Raw genomic sequence first — 25,021 nt, forward strand, 5'->3', positions numbered from 1 at the left:
GAACAAAAAGAAACATAAGTCACCTAAACGGGGGTGGGGTGGGGAGATGGCAGGCCTGGGGTGGGTAACATAGTACGTAAGCTGACTCTGCCTCTTGAGTCTCCTATGCCACTAGTTTCTCACTGCCCTAGGACCTTACAAACTTCTGGTTGAGTTCAGATGTGTTCCTAACAGTATATAAGCAGCTTCTCACTTTACAGAGCACCGACCACCTGACTTAAGATACTGAAGTTGGTAGGACTTTGTCAAGCCAAGGGAAAGTAAGTTGGCTCTTGTATTTCATGACCAGTGTCATGCCCTGAGGACGGTTGGTCAAACGCTGAGGGACAAGCATGAGGGGAACTTTTAAAGCTTACAGGAATGTGAATGATTCATAGTGACAGGCTCTGAACAAACTGCTGGAGCTCCTTCCAAGTCTATGACAAGTTAGACAAACAGACAAGAAAGTTTATCAGAAATTTTAAACATCCTCTTTGTGCAAAGGGAAGTGACTGGCTGGTCAGCAACTTCACAATACTGGATATTAAGTGCTATCCTGAGCTCCAAGGCCTCTTGGGGAGGGCTAGTGCTTCTTGGCTACCTCAGAAAACCTTGCATTAGTAATTTAGACAGAACCTGAGAGACAAGACGCTGGTTTTCGCTCAGCCATGTCTCTCTCATAGCTGCCTTGCGATCGAATCTGCGGGCAAGTTGTTCCAGTTTTTCCTGCCGTATGAGCTCATTCCGCAGAGCCAGTTCTCTCTCATGTTCTGCTTTTTCCAGTCTTTCCCAGGCCTGCAGAAGTTAAAAAAAACAAAAACAAAAAAAACCAAAAACAACAAAAAACAAAACAAAACAAAACAAAACAAAACAAAACAAAACATGGTTTCCGGCAACATTTAAGGAGCTGTCCTTGACTACAGCAACAGCTAGTATTTGTCCAAAGGATCACAGGACTTGAAAGGGAAATCCCATTTCCACCCTTGAGAAAAAGATCTTTTTCTCCCTCAGCATAGCCTCATGGGAACACCCTCTTGTCAAAGCTCAAAGATCCTGCTATAAACTTGGAAACAAACACTTTCTGGTTAAGGGGCAACACAATATCTTCTAAGTAGCTCTCATCACATAAAAGAAATAAACTGACTTTCCTCAGGGCAAATATATTAGGAATCTCTCATTCACTCCACCCAGAGCCATATTTTAAAAAATTCACATGCCTGAATTTTTCTTTCAAAATCTCCGGAAAATGTCTTACTTAATGTTTTTTAAAAAATGCCAATCACTGGACGCTCAAAGGATGCAAATGTATCAAAGGATACAAATGAACAGTTCTACATTTTTTTTCTAGTTTGTATTTGGAAATAATAGCCACAGTACAAGTCTGTACTTGCAGGCGTACGAGGCACAACAATGGAAACAGCCTGTCTAACAACTTCTCAGATGGAGAGAAACAACGGCTATGTCCACAACCTGCAGACATTCCAAGCATGTGGAATCAGATTTCCAGTTTCTTTCTATGCAACAGGAAGACATCTGAATTGAGTGCTTCACACAGATGAGGATTAAAACTGAGTATCTGGGTAACAAGGTAAACCGTGAGCCAAGGCTGTTAACGAAGTCTTAACACTGCATGCAGAGCTCCAGTGGACTGACCTATTATTACAACTCTTTGCTGGACCTTCTGCCACTCATGTCATCTACAGAGGGATTCTGGGAGTGACTCTGGTATTATCCTGCCCTCCTAAATAATCAGAGCAGAGAGAACCCCAAGCCTGCTGGATAGGGACCAACACATGAACACATGGGTCAGCTTCACCTTGTTGATATCAGAGATGAGCTTCCCTTCTCGGGGCATGTAGACCTTCTGATTATTAGCTCTCATCTTGCTCTGAATTGTGAAAAGCAGCACCTCCAAATTCCCCTTCTCAGTAAACCTGAGTGGAGAAAAACCAGCTGTAATCAGTACCGTGCCTTTTTCCTTCAAGACTAAAAGTTCATTTATCAGAGAAAAATGTACTTTATATAGTCACGAAATTTTAAAATCCTTTTCTGTGGAATCTGTACACTGGGACAGCGGCAGGCTGGTCAATGGGTCTTTGCGGACCTGTGCACTGCAGCATTGCTTTGTGGCTGCTTGTTGCTGCTAGGATTGATGTTTGAGGGAACAAAGCATCTTACTAGCAACCTCAACCAAGGTTTAAACCTTATGCCCTAGACCAGTGGTTCTCAACCTGTGAGTCGAAACCCTCTTGGGGGCTAAGAAAGCCTTTCACAGGGGTCGCATATCAGATATCATGTATATTAGATATTTATATTATGATTTATAAGAGTAGTAAAATTAAAGTTACGAAGTAGACATGAAAATAGTTTTATGGCTGGGGGGGGGGGGTCCCCAGAACATGAGGACTTGTATTCAAGGGTCTCAGCATTAGGAAGGGTGAGAACCACTGCCCTGGACAATGAGCTTACTTCAGAGAGGTGGATGAATAAGTCAGCAAGTGACTAAACCTAAGTTTTCAGTGGGTTTCAAAGACCTCCCTCACCAAAGAATTTGCAACTGAATTTTCACAAGAAATAAAAAGACTTACTTTGGAAGTATAGTAAATAAGAAATAAAGTCCATAATCCTTACTTAATAATTATATTAAAATACTAAACTAAATGATTATATGCAGGGGTTGGAGAGCTGGTTTACCATGCCAGAGCATTCTCCTGTGCAAGTGTAAGGAGTAGAGTTAGATCTCTGGCACCAGCACTAAAGCTGGCCCAACTCTGCTGCTGGCGACGGGAGGATCACTGCCAGTGTTGCTTCGGCTGTGTTGAGAGAGCCTGTCTCAAGAGAATAAGGATACCAGACACCCTCCTCTGGCATCTGAGCATGCACACAGCTGTACATTTCCAAACATATATAGGTGCATACATCACATACATTTGAAGAAAAGAAAAAAAAAACTTTTTTTAGGTAGCAGAACTTGATCTCGACTGATAGGCAATGATTAACTGTCTTTACCTAATACAATATTAATGTCAGCACATGCTCGATTACAGGACATTTTATCAGATCTGTTCAGGGTTTTATAACATACACTGTGTATCAATATATACCCTAACTTTTCTTTCTTTTCCTCTGAGACATGATCCTGCTATGTAGTCCCAAATAACCTTGAACTCAGGATCTTCCTTTAGTAATGCCCCAAGTGTAGGAATCACGGGTGTGTGCTACCACACCTGGCTTCACTGCGTTGCTTTTCTAAAATGTACAAAGCATCACACGCAAGGGTTTTGAGAAAGAACTGAGGCCTTGTATCATTCTTTTGCTTCACACATACCCTGAGTGTCAGTGGTACAGTCTACTAGATAAAGATCAAAGGAAACATGATGTACTAATAAGTATCAGCAACTATGAATCAGGCAAGGAGGAAAACAGGCTACTAGGAGGGACACTGAGTTAACAGAGGAAATCACAGATGTCAGGAACAGGGGTCTTGGGCTGCTGCATGTCTACTCCCACACTAATGACAATACACTACACTCTGCTTCTTACTTAGGTGGTTTCTCCACTGTGCGGTACGTGTTGAATGCCTGAAGCTGCTGCTGGACCCCAACCAGTGAATTAGCAAATTTGCGGTTGTTTAGAATGATGATGGTTTGTTCAATCCACTCCAGAAGGTCAGAAGCAAGCGACTCATACTTCTCAATCATTTTCTCTGTTTCTATAGCATTATCAAGCACCTGAAATGAAGGGTGAGAAAACCAATACCAGGTGTCACCAGCAAAGGAACACATGCAAACATTTCCATGTGACACACACACTTAATAGCCAGCTTTCCTGTGATTCCTTGACAGAAGCATTTTAACCTGCAAAAAGGCATGCAGTCTAGGCCTATCAACTGTGAGCAGTGGCATCCTAACTCAACTGGAAGTGGTTCTGAAGCCACCCAAACTCCAAGGAGACTATGATGATTTCTGTAATTCCTACAAAAGCAAAGAGACCTCTGGATTGGGGTGCAGGGGGACGGGTAACAAAACAGACAAACAAAAATGAGAGAGTGAACTCTGCCTACATTAGACAAAAAAGACCTAAGACCAAGGCTTTTTAAATCATGGTCAGTAGGATATCCTGACTAAGGTGAAGCCAATTTAGTTAAGGTTTTTAACCGTGGATTTCCTGTGAAGGATGGTAGGAGGTTTATCCTGAAATCCCTCCTCAGTTCCTTTCCAGAGATTCCCTCCATCACTCTGCTTCTCATTACCTCTGGGAAGGCATAGTCTACTACTATTAAGTACTGTTTGCTACTGGCAAAGTGGAGTCCAAAGAAGAACAAGGGCTCAGAAGCAGTGCAGGAGGTGCGTTCTGACGTGTGTAAGAAACTCACCTTCCCAATGCGCTTTCCTTCGACAGCCAAGGCCTTCATCTTGGAGAAGTAGTGGTAGTAAGTGACCACATACGTGATGATGGACTTCTCATCAGGGTGGTCCACGCTGATATCTGTAACCAGAGGGCTTCACTCAGAGCTCTACCATCATGCCGCTGCCCAGGCAGCAAAAGCAGCTACAACACCTGTCCAGTCCAGCATCACTTAACCATCCAGCAACTTCTCAGTCTTTGAAGACAGCACACTACAGACTCACTTAGCTCATCAACATTGACAAACGCCTTCTGCAGAAGGCATATTTATTTCCTCACCTTACTTTCAAACCCTAACACCAAACTGGGTTGTGGTCAGACACCACATTTTAGCCCGTGGCACACTCATCTCTGGACAACTTTGTCTCCTTTTACCTGAATCCAGGTAGTGACAGATTTTAATGTCACACATAGCTCAGGCCCTCCTGTTCACATAAACAAACTAGAAACAACAGCTTCCTCACTGGGCTTCTCTGTCACACCACTCACTCAACCCAGGCTGAACCTCCAGAAACACTAACAAAAAATGCCCTTTAATGTGAGCACAGCACAGTCCCTTTAGTTCTTTTTTATCTTGATGTAGCGTCTCCTCACTTTTCCCTTCCTCTCTTCAAATGTTTTTCTAAGTGCCAAGTATTATTCTAGATGTTTCTAATTCCACAAGAGAATATGCTTCTCCATTTTTCATACATACTCTGTGCTTCTAATACTCCTGCACTCCTTACAACCAGCCTTTCCCTGAGAGGGCCTTCTCCCAGCCACATTTACTACCGGCTCAAAAGGAGCAGCTCAACAGCTACAACCCCAATACAGGTATTTCTCATTCTCATAGCTAGATTACTGTCTTCTTCCTGCCTTGGGACTCTGTGTACATGGATACACGATCTGCTTTCTGAAAGATATTATTTACTCATATGTTTTTGCTTAAAAGCCTTAATCCTAAAGGGTTAAGAATCTCTCATAGGCTTCTTACTTATATCACTCCACCTTCTGAATTCCTCTAAGTGGATGAGGTCAACATGTATTCAGTGAAGCAAATAAATGAAAATGACACATTCTTGGGAGTAGAAATGTTCAGAGAAAACACTCAACCTGGGACAGATTAAAAATAACACACACAGAACTTTCCTATCTGTCAGGTTCTTTTTTCAATACACATTCCACACACAATCTTACTTCTAGTCTGTAAATAGTTCAGGGTGGAGGAAAACAGTTCCTTTAATTTTAAACATGAAAACTCTAGGGCACAGGCTGGAATACTCCAGCTCCACTTGTTACCAATGGGACCAAGAGCCAAACTGCAGTAGCTTTGCTAGTGTACAGTCCTGGGTCTCCTGTTCCCCACCAATGTCCATTGGAGGGGTTTGAGAAGAGGGAGGGAGGGAAGGAGGGAAAGAGAGACACACACACAGAGAGAGAGAGAGAGAGAGAGAGAGAGAGAGAGAGAGAGAGAGAGAGAAAGAGAGAGAGAGAGAGACAGAGAGAGACAGAGAGAGACAGAGACACACAGAGAGAGAGAGAGAGAGAAAGAGAGAGAGAGAGAGAGAGAGAGAGAGAGAGAGAGAGAGAGGTGCTGCATCTAATTTAGCAAACACAAAATATTGATATACCTGAAGTAATAGAAAGCAAAAATTTCCAAGTTAATCTATGAATACATCTTAACTGACACCCTTTGGAACACTTTGATCAAGGTCAAGATCATAGGAAACAAGATATTAAATTCTATTTTTAGCTCCAGTCTTGTGATCTGAGAAATAATCAGTCTCCCTTTTACACTAACTAAAGATCAGAAATATTAATGAATGGTGTTAATAAAAAGTCTAAGTGTTAGGAAAAGGGGAAAGAGGTTTGCTGTAAAAATAAAAAGGACTAGACCTTAGGAAAACTGCTCACAGCAAGGAAGAAGTTAATTAAATATGAAGATTGATCATAGCTCAAGGAATTTTAGCATTCTTTTTATATCAAGAAATCACTTAATGGGTTAGTGTAAGATAATTTTACCTTGGCTTCCTATAGTTTTACGCACTGAAGAACAGCAAGAAACCAGCTTAGCAACCACATGACCTCAGCATGCCCTTGGAGAGATCAACTTTCTCTTCTAGATTTATAAGAACTTCAAACTTCCACACACACATTTTTGTCTTTAACATTTGCCTACAGCTGAGGGGATCTCTAAGCCTCTAGCATTACAAGCTAAATAATCCCTTTATAATTTAAATATTTCTCAAAATGAGAAAAAGTTCTTCTGAAATCTCACATTGTAATGGGACCTAGAAATGAGGGTTTTTATAGGTTGGCCCAAGACAGGAACTTGGTCATTTGAAGACAAGCTTTGGCTACTGCAGGGACCCAGATCCTGGCAATCAGTTCCACACAGATGAGATACAGTCTATCATAAAAGAAAACTGTGCCTCTGTCTCATCCTCTCACACATTCTCTTCTTTAAGCCCCTTTTCTCAATCTCCACCTACCCTCAGCACACGTTCTCATGAACATCAATGAACAAGCACTCACTGAGTGCTTATGCTAGGCTTTCTCACTGAGCACAGGTCCTGAGAACCTCCAATGATACCCCACTGCCTGCTAAACAGCCTTGAAAGGTTTGCTTTCAGCCCATGGAGGGAGGCCGCCCTCTTCCTAGGGATGTTCTCTACACCATTCCCACAGAGTCCCTCAATCCTCAAATGCCTGCTTTTCTGGCTCCATGCCCACTCTCTCACACCCATCTTCAAAGCCTCCGGAAATGTAACTCATTCTACAAACCCTCAACTGTTGCCATAACTGGAATTTTAAATTATCCTTCTACCTCTTCTTTCAATTCTCAAGGCATGCTGCACACACAGAGCAGCAACACAAAGAAGACTTTACATCAACCTTTTGATGCTAGAGATGTTCAAGCCCCACCTTTCGCATCCCGGATCCTTACCTTCAGGGTCTAACAGTTTAGTAAGGCCAAGGTGCTGCTCTGCCAGGTTAAATGCATTCTGCAGATTGTAGTGTGCATTCGATTTCTTCAGTTTATCAAAATCTATCAGGTCAGGCCTATACAAAATGACAGTGGAACATAAAAAACATTATGCCTTGGAAACAAACCAAGTGTCTAATGAGACATGATAATGCCCCAGAAATGTTAAAATAATCACTTAGTGGAGAAAAATTATACAGTATTATATAATCACCAAACAATGAATATGAATGCAGGAATTTCCACTATGGCACAATATCTAACCCACAGGTAGGAGATACCACAAGTCATCCAGATGTGCCACAGAAAATGGTACTATAATATCTTTCTACCTTTACCACGATTTCTTCAGACTTACCGGTGTTTGTGTATCAGTGCATTGAAGGCCATGCCATCCCTCCAGCTAGTGGTGAAATTGTGAATGTTGACATTAGGGTACCTGTCAAAGACAGTGCACAAAAGCAAAACAAAAGAATTACCAATAAAAGCTTATGCCTTTGCTAAATGCTTTAAAAAAATAAAAAAGCCTGTGTTCACTGTAAACTCAAGGTCATAGCTCAATAATGACAATTATATCTGAGCATATGTTCCCTTAAAATCAGGTTGCTGTGAAATAAAAATAAAATAGCTTTATTTCTTTACGACTGCTTGGTAATGCAATTCTGTAAGATGTGAGCTGTGTTCTAAAGTTTAAAGCAGTATCTGTACTCAGGAAAGAGTGACCATAACACAGCAGCCTTTTGCTTCTTGTGGCTTGATATCCCACCTGCCAGGGCTTCAGGGCTCATTCTACTGGGATCTGAATTCATATGCAACTGAGACAAAGCTGGCTAGGACTACCTGGTTATGTGACACTCTATCTTACATATAGTACTCAACTGAATAGATGATTTATAAAGGAAGAAATTCCCTAGAAAACTTTTCTGTTTCAAACTGGCCTCTAATGAGTCGGCTGTTTTATACCACATTAATCACTAATAACTTTGTATCTGTGGCTGCACAAAGGCTCAGACATGTTGTCATCTGCTTCATAGACTACAACAGTGATTCTCAACCTATGGGTCACAACCCCTTTGAAAACTGCCTATCAGATATCCTGCATATCACATATTTACATTATCACTCACAACAGTACTAAAATTACAGTTATGATGTTGCAACAAAAATTATTTTATAGTTGGAAGCCACCACAGCATGAGGAACTGCATTAAAGGTCACAGCATTATAGTTGTTAAGAGCTGCAGGACTCTAAGCTCTCTATAGTTTCCATGTTTACCATTCATTGCTTAAACCCACGACTAAGGGAGGTTTTTTTTTTTTTAAATATTTTACATTCATCTATCTGACTGGGTTATGCTTTATGGGTATCAAGAGGATACCTGTGGGAATGTGTTCTCTCCTTCCACCATCTGGGTCCTAGGATCTAACTCAGACCATCAGATGCCAAGTAACCTGCTGAGCCATCTCACCAGCCCAAGGTAAGGTAGTCTTAAGAGTACCTCACTACCAGAGCTTCGAGGGACTAAGCCACTACCTAAAGACTATATACATGGACTGACCCTGGGCTCCAACCTCATAGGTAGCAATGAATAGCCTAGTAAGAGCACCAGTGGAAGGGGAAGCCCTTGGTCCTGCTAAGACTGAACACCCAGTGAATGGGACTGTTGGGGGGAGGGTGGTAATGGGGGGAGGGTGGGGAGGGGAACACCATATAGAAGGGGAGGGAGAGGAGTTAGAAACCAGGAAAGGGAATAACATTTGAAATGTAAATAAGAAATACCCAATTTAATAAAGATGGAAAAAAATTTCAAAAAAAAAAAAAAAAGAGTAACTCACTAATTAAGCTGATAAAGAACTGGTTGTCATTAAGAACCAAGGACTCTGAAATAATTTCATCAGCATTTTACAGGATTTATTTATGTATATGTGTGTTTTTGTGTGAGTTTATGAGCATCATGTGCACAAAGAGGCCCACAGAATCCTGAGGGAACAGGAGTTCCAGCAGTTGTGAGCCACCAGCATTGGGTGCTGAACACAGAGCCAGGGTCTTCCAGGAAAGCAGCAGCGAGTGCTGCAAACTTCTGGGCCATCATCGTGCCAGCCCCACATAACATGCTTAGTATTAGCTGAATTCACACAATGTCAATAAGCAACAATAAGTTGCAGTTGTGTAACAGTCTCTCCAATTGGGTTTCAGTGAAAGAATACAAGGAAAACCAAGATAGGTTTACATTGTAACTGCTTCTAAGTTTGCTGTATAAAGCTCCCCAAGTGCCAGGAATTAAAAGAAGAAAACTCCCAAATGCATTTAAAAAAGTATGTGGGTTTGATTCTTAGAAATGTTCCCATAATTTTGTAATTTGAGATCTAATGGTCTGTGGCGCTTCCCTGATAAAGAGAATGCAGCTGATTAAGGAAATAAGATAGGTTCAAAGGATAAATCACAACTCTTTCCATTCTGACAGCCAGCTCTGAAATGTCACTGATCAACTGTTTATGTGGTAACAAGACATCTCAGTGGGAGCTATGAAAAGACACTTGTCAGCACCTTCCCGGCGATGCTGACCGGGAACTCAAGCCTGGCAGAAGCGCACTGCCCCTTGTGTTTAGTCCTGGGATGCCTCATGTCCTTCGCTGCACACTCACCCAGCTGTCTTCATCTGGCACCACAGCAGCAATGCATCCTTAGCAGACTTTTTCTCTTTGTTATCTTCAGTCTCCACACTGATATCCTGGATCTAAGGTTTAAAAAGAAATATTAGGCAAAGACCCAAGAGATCTATCTGCCTGAGAGCCATTGAAAAACAGGTCTTCATTTATATGAAACAGATCAAAGTCTTGTCCTGCACACTCTCTGCTGTACATGTCAGTAAGAACTGTCAGGTTCACCTCAGATCCTCCAGATCTAGGTTTCCTATCCTCCATCCAAAACCAGAAAGATGTCTGGTTCCATGAATGCCTCCCTAGCACCTATTAAGAGGCCATGCATTGTCCCCCACCCCCTACCACCACCACCCCACCCCTGCCCTGGGGCCCATCTTTGAAACTACAAGCTAGTGGGTGGCTTCCCACAGAAACTTGAGAAGTGTTTTGCTGAGGGCAATGTATGTATCATTTCCTGTAAGATTGAGAGAATCTGTTAAATGCTATGCTTCCACACTCTCTATTTTGTACGTTCACAAGTTCAACATTAGACATTGTGATGGTTTGTATATGCTTGGCCCTGGGAGTGGCACTACTGGGAGGTATGGCCTTGTTGGAGTAAGTGTGTCACTGTGGGTGTGGGCTTTAAGACCCTCATCCTAGCAGCCTGAAAGCCAGTATTCTGCTAGCAGCCTTCAGATGAAGATGTAGAACTCTTAGTTCCTCCTGCACTATGCCTGCCTGGATGTTGTCTTGATGATAATAGACTGAACCTCTAAACCTGTAAGCCAGTTCTAATTAAGTATTGGCTTTATAAGAGTAGCCTTGGTCATGGTGTCTGTTCACAGCAGTAAAACCTTAACTGAGACAGACATAAAGCCTGGTCTAATGGCACCAGGGTCAAACTAAATGAGTTCTTTTTTTTCCTTCCCTCCTTCTCTTGGTCAGACTGTGTTCTTCCCCTGCCTCCTCTCTCTGTACTGTGTATCTGCATGTAACAGCGTGTGCATGTCACAGAATACATATGGAAGAGGTCAAAAGACAACATGTGGAAGTTAGTTTCTTCCTTCCACCACATGGGAGGGCCTGCCAGCCCCTGAAGGGGTCTCCTAAGGGCTTTCCCACCTAAGCACCTCAGCTTCTCCATCTCAGCAAAGGCAACAGTGGTTACCTCACAGCACCACTGTGGTTGGCTGGTTGTTCTCATCTTGCTGCTGTTGTTTTGAGATAAGATCTCATATAGTACAAGCTGGCTTCAAATTATGCACTGGAAAACTACCTTGAATGAGTAACTCCGATCCTCCTGCCTCTGTCACCCAAATGCTAGGACTACAGGAATGTTAAGACACACCTATCGGTTATATGACTGTAGATAAATGTTTCTAACCGTAATCTGTGGTTTTGCCCCCTTTAACTAATTTAGGAAAAGTGGTGGGACTACCAAGTAATGATTCAATAAAATAAATGTAGTGAAAGAAACCGCACAATGCCAGCTACCAACACTCCAGGCCATGCACTAAAGCTAGGAGCTTTGCTTCTGGATTCAAGAGGAAAAAGTAAGTATTGGCAGGGTTGAAGTGAAGAAAAGGAAAATCGGCAGTCATGTTTATTCAACTCAGTTCTCTCTCTGAGAAGTCTGAATAAAGACTGTGTATGCCAGCTCCCTGACATGACACTCATCCTCTGTCACCGGGGCCTTCCATGTTCCCGTCAATGTAGGCTAAGGCAATAGACGCCATCTTCAACAGTAATTCCCCACTTAGCCTACTGGGACTCTTTGGAACTGGGCCCTGGGAATCTGAATTATTAAGACGCTTTCTCAATGGCAGCCTTGAAGACAGATGACGAGTATGGGTTGTCTCCCTTTGTAATGATCCCTCTCTACTCAGAGAGGTCCAGAACACTGCTTCCTGGAAGCCTAATCTTAGAAAGGCAACAAAGAGAGAAAAGCACTAATCACAGGCTGGTTGCAGAGTTTGGACAGGAAAACTAAGGCAGTTAAAATTTGGTTTTTGGTTTTCATTTCTCTCCCTTGTGTGAAGAGAAACAGGAGTAACCCGACACCAGGGCAGCAAGAACCCAAAGCAGACACCTGGATCATGAGCCAGGACTAAACGGAGTGAGTGCTTCTCCTGGGCCTCCTCGCCCCAGAGCATCAGAACACCCAAGGCAGCCTAAACTGCGTCCCACACAAAGCTCGAGGGAGTTGCACGGGGTGAGAGACCTTCTCATACATGCTTCTATACAGAGATATTCCATCACATAGTCACCAATTCAAACTCGTGAAAGGCCTTTTGTCCCTTTCTTCCTGAAAACTGCTCCTTTGCACTCAAAGGAGGATGAGAAGGTGAAAACGGAGCCCCTATCCTATGGGTCACAATTTGGCCAAATCTAGGAGTACCCAGGACTAGCCAAAGGGCAGAGATCAGATGTTCAGAGATACACCTTAGGAACCCATGTCGCCAAGTCCCCTGACAGGAAAGCCATTTATGTCAGTCAGGGGCAGTGAAATTCAGAAGAACATGGTAACTCTGCATTCCTCCAGGGTGGCATCAGTCTGGCCCCTGTGGAGCAAAGCGCTCCACTGTGGAAAGCTGGTTACACGCCTTAGGCCAAGCGCCTTACCTGGAAGCGCAGGATAATGGTCCAGATGAGGCCGAGGGTCAGCCGGTGGTTTCCATCCACAATATCATGGGAGCCCATGTTCTCGAGATGGACTCTCTGCTCCTTCAGGAACTGAAGAGCCTTGTCGACATTCTCCAGACAGTGGATGCGCATCCGTCCCTTAGTGGGTTTAGGCTAGAAACCAGAGAAGAGAGGTGGAGACACTTTATCCAGAAGGGCAGAGGAACTACCCTGAATCATACACGCCTGTCATGGCTTGTGCCCAAACCCAAACTAAAATTTGTGTGCATTCATTTGGTCACAGAGTCTGAGTGCTACTGCTGCTCCCCACAGAGGTAGACAATGCCGCAGCACGAATGAAGATGGAGTCAGTGTAAAGGTTAATAATACTCTGGTGGTGCGACCTAAGATTAAAGTCAGTACTAAAGTCTATAAGGCCTGGTGGCACAAGACTGAAATCCCAGCTACTTTAGAAATTGAGGCAAAAGGATCCTAAGTTCAAGGCTGGCATAAACAACTAATTTGAGACTCTGTCTCAAAGTAACCATAGTAAAGCTGGCTGCGTACACAGCTGAGTAGTGCAGCACTTGCTTATCATTCAAAGTCTCAGGTCCAGTATCTACCACCAACCAACCCACCAACTCTCCTAAATCCCAGTAGGCCAATTCTTGTAGCTCGTGTTCTATTTGCTTCAGAGAGGTCTTCTCAAATGTTTTAGGTGTAGTATGGTACTCAGACACATTCACGAAACAAACTGTTCTCAAGCGGTAACAACGGTCTCTCCTAACTACATGGATTCCAACAGGAAACTCTTCAGTGGCTGTCTGCTGGGTGCTATGACATGTGCATCTCTCTCCTTGGTGGCTGATGGCTAATCATGTCCAAGCCTCACCAGAGCCATGACTGAGAACAGCTAGCATTCTCATCCTTTTATTGCTGAGCTCAATTTACCCAGCTGGCTAGTGTGTAGCTGTTATCTTTATGTTACATAAGAGTACAGAATATAAGAAAGAGTGGTATGCATTTCCATGTGAATGGAAGGAAAGAACTCCGTTCTCATTTGATATGTAGTTTTAAAAGCTATTTATATATCATTATGCTTCATGTTCTCAAAAGTTGTAAGAAAGGGTAATGACAAAAACTGAACATGGAGGAACAGGATCTGTAATGAACAACCTCTCAAGCTGCCCCTCAAGAGCTGCTAGCTCTGCCGAGGAAAGGAGCTCCCACTAACTATTATCAGATTTCTAGGGTGGCATGGGGCTATTCCCATGGCAACACACATTTCTGCCCTGTGTCACTGACAAGACAGTCTCAATTGCCATCCAATAGGAGCAAGGACGGCAATCGGGTTAATGGGACTTGGAAATGTCAAGTGTCTAAGGAAATGCCAGTTTTCACTCACCCTCCTTGAAGCAACTTCACAACTCTCTTTCACAACTCACACTGTTTACTCATTTATTTATATTTTTGGAAGGGTTTTTCCTGTTTCTCCTTGTCTGACACTCCTTGTACCAAATCTCACCAACCTCTACTCCAGATCCATCCTCCATCAGATTGCAAAGGAGGGAGAATTATGGAGTGAACCAACTTTAGGGTCTGAAAATACAAATCTAATTGTCCATTAGTCACTTAGTCATGCCAGAACTCTGAGAATCAGTGTAGTCATGGACTAATTCTCCTTCCTTGCATAAACTTAAGGCTGTTTGAGAGCGAAGAGTAGGGCGGGCTGTCCCTCCCAGGTCCTAAATAAGGCAGACACGTGCTCTTAGCACGTTGGGATGTGAGACTACAGAATAAGTACAACAGCAGGGGTTATTGCCAAGAATCTGGTGTGGGAAAGAACAAATACTTCCTGGAGCTAGTCTGATTTCCTTTATAAACAGAAGAGGACATGGAAAGGATTCCTGGCAGGGTGTTCTTTCAGGGGGGGTAGGGAGGCAGGGAGGTTGGAGTCATTCCCTCCCACCTCAGCAAGTCCCTACTACCCCCCTTTCGCCATGGAGATACAAATGAACCTTGAAGTTGCCTGGAGAGCAGAACTGAAATGCTGGACAGAGCAATAGTTCCTAGGAAATACCTCAGCCCAGGTAACCACACAGACACACAGACATGTACACATGCACGCAGGCATGCACACGCACAAGCACACACATACACCCCTACCTGCTGGGTCTCGATTCCTGAGCTATAATGTCTTCAAAGCAAGGACATTTAACCAGTGACCACTTTCAGCTACAGAACACAAGCTAGGTGTGACAGAGTAGAGGACTTCTCATCATGCAAGGTGAATTTTAAGTGTCTGATGGTCTGGTCAAGTGAAGAAGAAGCCAGCAAAGACACTAACTGGCCTCAGGAAAAATGAGCAACCAACTCTTGCTTTAATCACAGGTATTCTATTCATTCTTGCGCTCTTGCTCTCCCCACACCCTCTACTGAGCAAAGTATGACAGACCGTACACACCAGTAACTGGAGGACAAAGTATTTAAGGCCAACTTGAGCTACATAGTGAGACCCTGTCTCAAAAGAGAAAAGCACATCTCTCCTGACTATACATATATAAAGCCAAAATCTTGTCTCCAGATTCTTCCTACCGATTAAGTGCTGAGTCATCCAGAAGTCCTTAACGTCAGAGGAAATAACAAGGGAGCTACCTCATTAGCCCATAAGAACTACATGAGGTATCATGCATACCAAACTCCCCAAAAGCAATACACTCTCCAGAGCCAGAAAGATAGCTTAGGGATTATGTGCACAGTCAGTCCCAGCACTGACATGGCAGCTCACAGCCACCTTTTTCTCCAGTTCTGACGCCCTCATCCAGCCTCCACAGGCAACACACAGACATGGTTTACATAGATTCAGGCAAAACCACTCACACTTCTGCCCCCTCCCCACACATAATTTTTTAAAGGAACTCCAACTAAACAGGACACTTGCTGAACTGTACAGTCAGTCCTCTGATAAAATCCCTAGAACCTTCATCACGTGATACTGATGTGTCTATCACAGCACGAGCTTCAGAGAACGCTTTCTTCCTAGGTAAACCTGACTTCCTATCCTCTGCCTACAAATCTGAGTCGCTACTCCTCCTGGTTCCAACTGAGCCTCAACTACCCAAGGTTTCTGGAGCCCTCAATCTAAAGACCCCTTTTCTGTTCTAACTCCCCTACCCACTGTGTGCAGACACAGACAGACAGACAGACACAGCTTTGCCTCTATGTGGCATGTTAGTATATGGTTCCTCATTATTTCGCTTTCCACATTTATGTATGCCCCAAATTAGTGAGGGTACGAGTTCTTCCATGGCTGACTGAAACAAAGTTAGGTTTCCCATTTACAAATAATACTTAGAAAACAGGCGGCTCTGTAATCAGTCTACAAAATTCTTGTCTTAAAAAACAATACATGTACAATGTCTTTAATCCCAGCACTCAGGAGGCAGAGGCAGGCAGATCTCTGAGTTTGAGGCTAGCCTGGTCTACAGAGCAAGACTACACAGAAAAACAAGTCTCGAATGAAAAAAGTTTTTGGTTATTATCATTTAACAAAGGCCATGGAAAAAAGAAAAGGAAAAGAAAGGGAAGGAAAGAAAATAAAACTAAAAACGAGGTTCATTCTAAATAATTCAACTTTCATGGTAAACCGTACCTTCTCCACTTAGCTCAAGCTGTTCTGGAATTAATATTTGCAAATCCAACAGAACAAACAAAACAAAACAAAATTCTTAAATTGTGTGTGTGTGTGTGTATGTGTATATGTATGTATGTGTGTGTGTGTGTGTGTGTGTGTGTATGTGTGTGCATACTTTTCTTCTAAGAGACTGATTAATGGAGTAAGACAACAAAATAAAGGCAAAAACCAGTAAACAGCAGGCAATCAAGCCTAATCATATCTGTGATTGAAAACAGCAGGCACTGGAGAAGACCCAAGCTCTGGAAGGATTTACCTCAGTCAGCAGCAGCAAGGCAAAAACTGGCTCTCTTCCCTAAAATGTTTCTTTGTCACAGAAGCATGGAAGGGTTGCAACCATAGGCAAGTTCTGACCTTGGTTATGACCTTTAGCGTAAGATCACCGCTGACATTCAGCCCAATAACATTATGCTAGGTTCCTCTCCAAATGCTGATCATATGGAGGGCAAACCTCCAGCCTTTGGTCTCAATCTCATGTGGCTTTGAGATCAAGTCAGTTAACAGTGTCAGGCATTAAGTTCTGTGTCCACACACTCTGTCCTGCCAAGATGATGCTAGAGTAAAGGGTAGTCTGCATTTTTAATAGAATTTTGAAAGACAACATTCATAAAGAGTTATAATCTGCAGGGACTTCAGAACAAGGCACTGGGATGGGATGGTTTTATTTCTCATTAACTGATTCCCAATCAACAACAGTCTGATTGCTCTGTGACTACCTACAGCCACAATGCTATGGGAAGAATACATTTGGATATGTAGCCTATTGGGCCAAGCGTACAGGTGGAATTCCTCTTCTCAAGAAGAACGGAATCAAGTTCCATGACAAGGATCAAGTTCCATGCCAGGGCAGATGGCTACCTGAAGCCCCTAAAGCCCCTGAAACGTATCTAATTTGTTAAATCCAGACTGTGTTCAACTAACTCCCCCTTTTCAGGTTCACTCAGTAAAAACACACGCATACAGAAACTTCCCCTCCGTAAAAGAACCTGAAACTTCATTAATAAAGTAAACTTGTAAATCCCAGCCCTTCAAACATTTATCTACTATCCCCAGCTGAGTTAGTGAGAAGGACTAAGGACTAACATGCTAGTAACTGAGACAGAGCTACAGACAGACTGCAGATGTTTTATTCTCCAGGGTTTCCAGCGAAGGTGCAGAAAACCAGAACAGACCCAACTGGCTGACTACAGAGTAAACTGGGACATTAACTAACAGGAAGCTTTAGAATTTGAATATGCGGGAATTCTTTTGGGGCTCACAGAATCCTAACAGCCTCAGGAGCCAAGTATAAGAGTGTGGTTTGTGTCTCTTCCAGAATCCCATACACCAAAAAGAGGGCATGCCCAGGTCAGTAGAAGCTTTCCTCACTAGAACATGAACTTTCAACCAAAGATGGCTGTTAGGAACAGATCATAAAAGAAAACAAAATTCTCTGACACTGACTGCCTGAGAAGGTGGAGGTGGCGGATGTCTTCCATTCTCTATCCCTATTCTCCTAGATTTGTGAATCACTGAAAAACTTGGGGGGGTGCAGGGGGAGAGAATAAGAGGGGGGTGGGAGGGAAGGAGGGAGGGAGAGAGAAAGGGAGGGAGAGGGAGGGAGGGAGGGAGGGAGGGAGAGGGAGAGAGAGAGAGAGAGAGAGAGAGAGAACGAACAGAGATGGGTATAGTGGTAAACACTGTAATCTCTGCTCTTGGAAACTTGAGGCAGGAGGATTGTTATGACCTCTCTCTAGGCCAGCCTGGTCTATAATAGAAGTCCCTGTCTCACAAAACAAAACCGGGTGGGTAGTGGTGCACACCTTTAGTCTCAGCACTCTGGAGGCAGAGGCAGGTGGGATCTTTGAGTTCAAGGACAGCCAAGGCTACACAGAGAAAATCTGTCTTCAAACAAACAAACAAACAAATCAAACCCCTACCACCTTCCAGCTTCTTTTGCAAATAGCATAGTGGGATTTATTCTCACACAAGAACTATGATTTGCTAGTTGCTGTTTTGTTTTTTCCCTACTAACATCTTTGTTAGGTGAGGTATTATATGGACATTGTCATCAGTCAGTCTTTGTGAGCTCTGGGTATGCAAAGGTTTACTTCACACGGCCTAAAAGACTGGACAGTACTACAAAAAAAAGTGTTCAAACTAATCCCTATCTCTGTGACCTTTTATCATTTTGTCAAAGCTACCATTCAAAGCATAAAAAAGTAAACAAATCTACAAGGTTAAATAGAGGGAAGGCTTGAGAGATGGAAAAAAGAAAAATCTGGTTATAAAGATTACAGATGTTTATCACAATGATTCTAGCCTAGGTTCTAAAACAAGTCTTCCCGGGGGTTGTTTGTTTCCCTTCATGGAACCACCACCCCACAAAAACACCACTGTCCTGCAGCCATCTGCACAAGGGCTTACTGATCTACAAGACTGAGGTGAAGACACCTGCATTCTGGGAATACAGAGCATGAACAGAACTCCGTAAAGACAAGAAGAGGCTTGATTATCTTTTGAAGGCAAGACCCTGTTCTTGACCAGGAGGACTGTCTTCATTTTTACTGTTTAGAGATGCAATTCTGTTTACAGACTTCTAAGAGAGGGAAACAAAGCCCTAGTCTCTTACCAGCAGTCAGAGGTGTGTGCACTGATCTGTAAAAAGATCTGCTGTGGCTGTCAAGTTAAATAAGAAGCTCTTCTGGCAGCCCCACCAACCACTGGCATCATATTTTCCTGGCGATGTCAGTACAGATTTGGGGCTCTATCCCTAGGCATCAGCTTGGCTCAGATGCACCACCACCTATGGAACTACATGTGCTCTGGGTGGAAAATAGGGCATATGTTTTCAAGTCAAGGCAAGCCAAAACCTGCTGGGTCAGTCACAGTGAGGAGTGGGCTTCTCTGGCTTAAGGTGTAGACACAAAAGTCACAGACATACAGTTTTCACTGCAAGCTAACAATTTCTCTGCCCAGAAGAGCGGGATAAATTTATCAGATGTTCCGTTCCCCAGGAGATGACAAAACATTAGCATATACCATCACCACCACCACCACCACCCCCAAACAAAAGGAAAGCAGGAAATAAAAAGTAAAACTGGCAGAGGCCACTGGACTAGATTCTTGCCACCTTGAGAAGGCAGATCAGATTTTCCAAAGAATCATCAGTAAGACATAAATTTAGAGCTCCTTCCATGATCTCATGTAAGCAGCAGATTCATCTCAGAGCCAGCATCCAGGCCAGGCAGGCCCTTCCACTGCTAGCACTGTGCCTTAATAGAACCATCAACTAGGATATTCCCTACAAAATACACAAGCATCTCAGAAAGGAAGCTACATTATTACAGTTCACTAATACCACCCAGAATCAGCGTGTCTACCTCACTCATCAAAATTCTCCAGAAAACATTCTTAATTGCAGAATTTACCAAGAGACAAGTGCATACTTGTTTCTTCAAAAATGTTTTCCCACTTCACGGTGCTTACCAGCCTCTCTCCAGAGAGGACCTCCAGTAGTTTGATGAGCATCCGTCCATCTCGAAGGTCAGTGTACAGGTCTGTGATTCGGCAGGACACTCGGGCAAGGTGGGAGTTGACCCACTTGGTGAAGGTCTTCTTCTGTACAGCTTCACGCTCATCTGTAAGTGGAGAAGAACTCGTTTTACCATGAACCCAGCACTGGTAGCAGCAGGTACAAGCCAGCAAAGCCCCATAACCCACACAACGAGACTGTGCAGCAAAACTAAACTCCAACAAAATCCTTACTTAGCTTTCTACTGTCTGGGAATCCTGGGATTTGGACAACTCTTGCACAAGTCAACTCCCAGGCTTGCAGCCAGCAGAATTCAGCAGATGGTGGCGTGGGCCTCAATCAGTTTGACTACAGAGCTTCTGGTAACATCCACCTACCATCCCCCAAGGGCAAGTGAAGTAAATGGCACACAACAGGGTCCAGGCACAGAGACTCCCCAGACAGCAGGAACCACTTCCCCAGGTACAAAAGGGAAACACCTGGCCAGGTAAGCTTACTTATGACCATGAATTAATGCCAGGGGTCTTCTGAGATTCAGGCACATGTACTGTGGACAACACAGAAAACAGGCAACAGAGTAGTGAAGACACCTGTCCAGTCAATTTAGGGAACCCTCAGAGCCCAGTTTTTAATAATACAGAGTCTGCCATTAGTGTCCTCATCTACAAATTAAGCACACAATGATCATCTCCAAACTTGCAACTACTCACTGAAAAGGTACTTACCTGCTAGTATACAATTCAGAGTACACTCCCTGAAAATTCAAGTCATCCAGAAAACAGTATTAAGCCTTAGTGATCCAGGTTTTGTCCAGCTCAAATCTTAAAACTCTCAACACTGAATCCTAGAACTGGCCATCTGAATCACACACAAATAGGCTACCAAACTTTTTGTTTCTGTAGCATGCTCTGAATGAGGTTGCTGAAGACTTCCAAGAGGCATTCAGAATATGCCCTGGAGCTACCCCATTTCCTGCCTGTTGGATACAGAACTGTCTGTCACTTATAAACCCTACTGCTGGGAACTGGTTCTAACTCTTTGTCTTATTTCTGCCTCCCAAAAGCAGTGCTTCCAGACCTGAGGATCCCTGGCCTGAACTGGCTTCAACTGGTAATAAAGTATTGCTGTACAGCCAATGCAAGGCAGAGAGATGGGGTAAGACTTTTAGATTGTACAGGAAAGGGACCGAGGGAGAGAGGGAATGGGAGAATCACCACGCAAGGAGAACAGATTTACAGGCCTGCTACCCTGTACGAATCTGGAAAAAATGGCTTTCCCCGATTGTGTTTGGGGTAGCAGAGATGAAATATAGCTTTTGAAAGATGTTAACTCAAGAATACCAGCCTTGGGGGAACTTTAGAAGTGCCTAGTCATTGAACTAGTCAAGGCATATCAAAATTAGCTGGCCTGTGTGTCTTTCACGTGTGTCTTTTCATTTCTAGAGAGCTCTTGGCTCGTGACCAGCTGGGAGCTAAGTGGTTTAACTAAGTCACTGCTACAGATGGCGCCCAATATGGGACTCAAACCCACGACCCTGAGATTAAGAGTGTCATGCTTTACCAACTGAGATAGCTGGGCCACTTTGAGCAGAAGCCCTACTCCTAGTACAAACTTTCCTTAAGGATATTTACAACATACGACTTGATATGCAGAGAACCCAAAAATTGCTGTATTGAAAAAAAAAAATCACCAGACAGTATGTAAAACTCACTCCTACTGATTGATGGCTGTATGGTCAGTGGGTACTGGGTTCCTAGGTTGGTCAGGGGAACAGTAAAACAGTCTAGTATCTGGAAGGCTGTGCTGAAGCCTCTATTCACTCTAGCATGGAAATAAGGCAGTGAGGCAGCGACCACACTTGGTAAGCTTTTACTGTTGTACTCCAAGCCAAGCACCTGCCAAGACACCTTGGCCTTCTTCTGCAGTTAGCAGTTCTTTGAGGTCCAGTCTTTCCCTAAAGCCTATCCATCCAAAAGAGGGCCTTTCTTCAGGGATAAGGACTAATCAGAAACAAAGGACCAGAAAGGCTGGGGCTGAGGGGAGGAAGAAAAGGCAATTAAGGACATTAAGGGCATACTATGGTGGGCATAGCAAAAGGAGCTATGCCAATAACACCATGACAGGCTGAGACTACATGCACTATTAATCTCATAATCATCATTATAGATGGTAACTTTACCACTACAGTGGCAAGTATAGTTTTTGTTATTATTTGCTTAAAGTTTGGCTGTTTTGAAAGAGCAGACCAGACTGTGTCAAGAGAACATTAAGGCAGGGATAGTTCATATACTGAACCGAGAAGACTAATTCCTAACTCAAATATATTTAGGCGCAATTCCTTTAAAATTATAGTTTCTTGTATATGTTGCAAGGAGCTAAAAATAATCTTTATCCTGATGGATATCCTGGGCTATTAATGAAGGGTTTGGGGTTCAAAGTTACTACTACACCCAATTTATGAAGGGAAGATGATCAAAATAGAAACCTGCTTAGGTTGAAATACTTCTCAATAAACTAAAGTGTGAAGTATGTTCCACAGCCACCATCATCCCTTTGGGGTAGCTCCCACATTAAAGAAAACCTGGTGGCTTCTTTCAGGTTCAGAATTAGCAGAAGTCCTGCCCTAGAGTTACAACTCAGTCCCACCCCAACTGCCAATCATCCATGAAGCAGTAGAGGCCAAGGGTGGGAGCAGAGAAAACTGAGCTCAAATAACCACACCCAAATCTGTCTAAGAGGCTCCCCAGAACTGCAGAGTGCCTCAGAAGCTCTAGTAAGGGGGAAGGAAAGGAATTAAAAAGTAAAAGGAATGAGAGGTTTAATTCTAATCAGTGCCTTTCCTCAAGTTTCAAGTTGAAACAAACAAACAAACAAAAAAAAAAAAGCACAGACTCTAAGGCTCCCACCACACTGAAAAGGCAGAAGATTCTGTCCAAGGACTGTACATGAACAACATCCTACACAGAGGAAGGGCAGAGACAAAGCCAGGCCAGCTGTTGTGTCATCCTACAATGGAGTATGTGCAGAACAACATGCACTTCTGAAGCAGGAAAGGGGGTGGGGTGGGATTCTACCTCTTGGCCCAGTTGAGAAGGAGGGAACTGTCCCCAGAGACCAGTCCTTTGTTCCACCCTTCCTAGGAAGGCAAATGACATCATGCCTGTACTTCCCCTACCCCCATCCCAGAGAGGCTGGAGGAGATAAGCCAGACGCCTGCAGAGGAACAGAAGGCCATGGGCAGAGACAATGGAAGGCAGTCCAGAGGGTCTCCAAGCTCAAGCTGCTGTAGCTGGCCAAGCTACAGGGGAAGGCAGTGGGAGGGAGGACAGGGAGCAGCAGCACCCCCCCAGTTCTATGAACATGAGGTAACTATAGTGAGAGGAGTAAGGAGGCCTCCACATGCCACACTGGCCTGGTTATTTAGAACAGTGGTTGACTATGGTTCCTGGAGAACATTAAGCAGTGCTTATAAACAGTTTTGATAGTGGTGACTGAAGGACAGGTGCTACTAGCAGCTAGAGTGCAGAGGCCAGGCACTCTGCACAGGGCAACCTCTACAACAAAGAATCATCCAGGCCAAAGTGCTCATTACAGCAGGTCTGAGAAATCCAGTTAAAAGGTCAATGACAGCGGGAACTGTATCAGACCATACAAACTGGAGAGGAACACTTGGATTTAGGGTGCTGTCTGGGCATCTTTCTCTTTGTGTACATCAAAGCCTATTTGAGTCCGACAGCTTGACAGCAAGAAGAGATGTTCATTCCACAAGGAGCTGGAGCTGGAGCAGAAAAGTAGGTGTAATCCTGTGACTCAGTGTTGGTGGGCATTTGGTGTCCCCTGCCACTTCCACTCTCCCCATTCCCTTGAAGGTCCCGTATGGCTGTCACCACATCCAATCTGTAATACAGACACAGCATAAGAGCTAACCTAAAGGCTGGCTAGTATCAAACAGGATCGTAAAGTACTCACTGAGGTATCCACACTAAACCCTAACCCTGCTGTACCCTCCACAAAAGAAGCACTTTCAACTCAAATGGTAGGATCATGTGATGTAGGGCTGACCAATCCTTTAGAAGCCATCTAAACGTACTTTCTTTCTTGAGTGAAATAATCTCTTCAACACTTGAGTAGTCACTTAAAAATTCTAAGCTGAGCCTGTTGGTACAAGCACAGGTCCACACAGTGGGGTGGTTCCATGCCATCCTGGACCAACCACTGTAGTCAAAGTCTGACTCAAAATAAAGTGTGGAAAAGAGCTGGGGTAGCTCAGTGGTGAGTGCTTACCTAGTATGTGCAAGGTCCACAGTCCAATCAAAAAATATCCTCTAAACTAAAAAGATAAATGAGTAAAATCCCAGACAGGGTTTGTAAAATCACATGTAAACATATGTGCCAGGAGGTTATACAGAAGACTGTAGAAGATAATGTCTTGTTTCTAGCTTTTAATACAACTGATGGCACTTACTTAGCAGTGAATACAGCCAAGGCCCAGATCTAAGTATCTACAATTCTCACAACCGCACCATGAGGTAGGAACTGACTCAGGGAGGTGGCTCCAGAGCCAGGCCTCTCAGTGACTGAGCAACAGAATCTCATGTACAAACTGGGGGAGGAGAGAAGGGAACACATTCCCATTACCATCACTTTACTGTCCTAGCCCAAGTCTTCTGAGTATGCTTCATCTCTGACACTGAAGACTAGATCTGCCTCTGTAGCCCAAGTCCTAAGAGAGCAGGTTTCTTATTCCTTCTTATCAAGACCTCCCAGATTTAAACACTCCTTGGTCATCTTCCACAATGTCTTCTCAACAGCCAGCACATCCAGAGACAGTGATGGTGGGAAATTAAAAGTAAAGAAAATGCAAGAAGAACAAGCATGGTTAGAGTGGGGGACAGAGCTGGAAGATTGGACAAAACCAAGTCCATAAACCTCTCATAAGCACACACACTGCAGCAAAACTGTCTCTGTAGCTGAGTGTGAAGATCCAGCCAGGTAGGCTGTTAACTTTACAAACTCACAAGATGAACTAGCTAACTGCTGGTCAGTCACAAGTACCAAGCAGACAGGGAAACTCCTGTCAAGAGATGGTTACACAAACATTAGCTCTGACCACTGAAGGAATGGACACACTCTTGTGACTGGACTCAAGAGGACTGCAGCAGCAACAACACCTCATAATGCACTATGCTGTAAG

General features: G+C 43.7%; 1 protein-coding gene across 7 annotated transcripts in view; it reads right to left on the minus strand.

Annotated features, from left to right (window-relative positions):
* Nucleotides 1–25,021, minus strand: part of Sptbn1 (spectrin, beta, non-erythrocytic 1) — a 175,256-nt gene that overhangs the window by 44,588 nt on the left and 105,647 nt on the right. For all 7 annotated transcript variants that reach the window (NM_001410274.1, XM_063273289.1, XM_063273290.1 and 4 more), the window contains 9 exons: nt 19,782–19,933; nt 12,620–12,793; nt 9,998–10,089; nt 7,710–7,790; nt 7,313–7,428; nt 4,355–4,467; nt 3,523–3,710; nt 1,796–1,913; nt 616–774 (listed from right to left, as the gene is read on the minus strand). In NM_001410274.1, coding sequence (NP_001397203.1) covers nt 616–774; nt 1,796–1,913; nt 3,523–3,710; nt 4,355–4,467; nt 7,313–7,428; nt 7,710–7,790; nt 9,998–10,089; nt 12,620–12,793; nt 19,782–19,933 — 1,193 coding nt within the window. The remainder of the gene's footprint in view (nt 1–615; nt 775–1,795; nt 1,914–3,522; nt 3,711–4,354; nt 4,468–7,312; nt 7,429–7,709; nt 7,791–9,997; nt 10,090–12,619; nt 12,794–19,781; nt 19,934–25,021) is intronic.

This window comes from Rattus norvegicus, chromosome 14, assembly GCF_036323735.1.
Source record: "Rattus norvegicus strain BN/NHsdMcwi chromosome 14, GRCr8, whole genome shotgun sequence".
In the NCBI taxonomy this organism is placed as follows: Eukaryota; Metazoa; Chordata; class Mammalia; order Rodentia; family Muridae; genus Rattus; species Rattus norvegicus.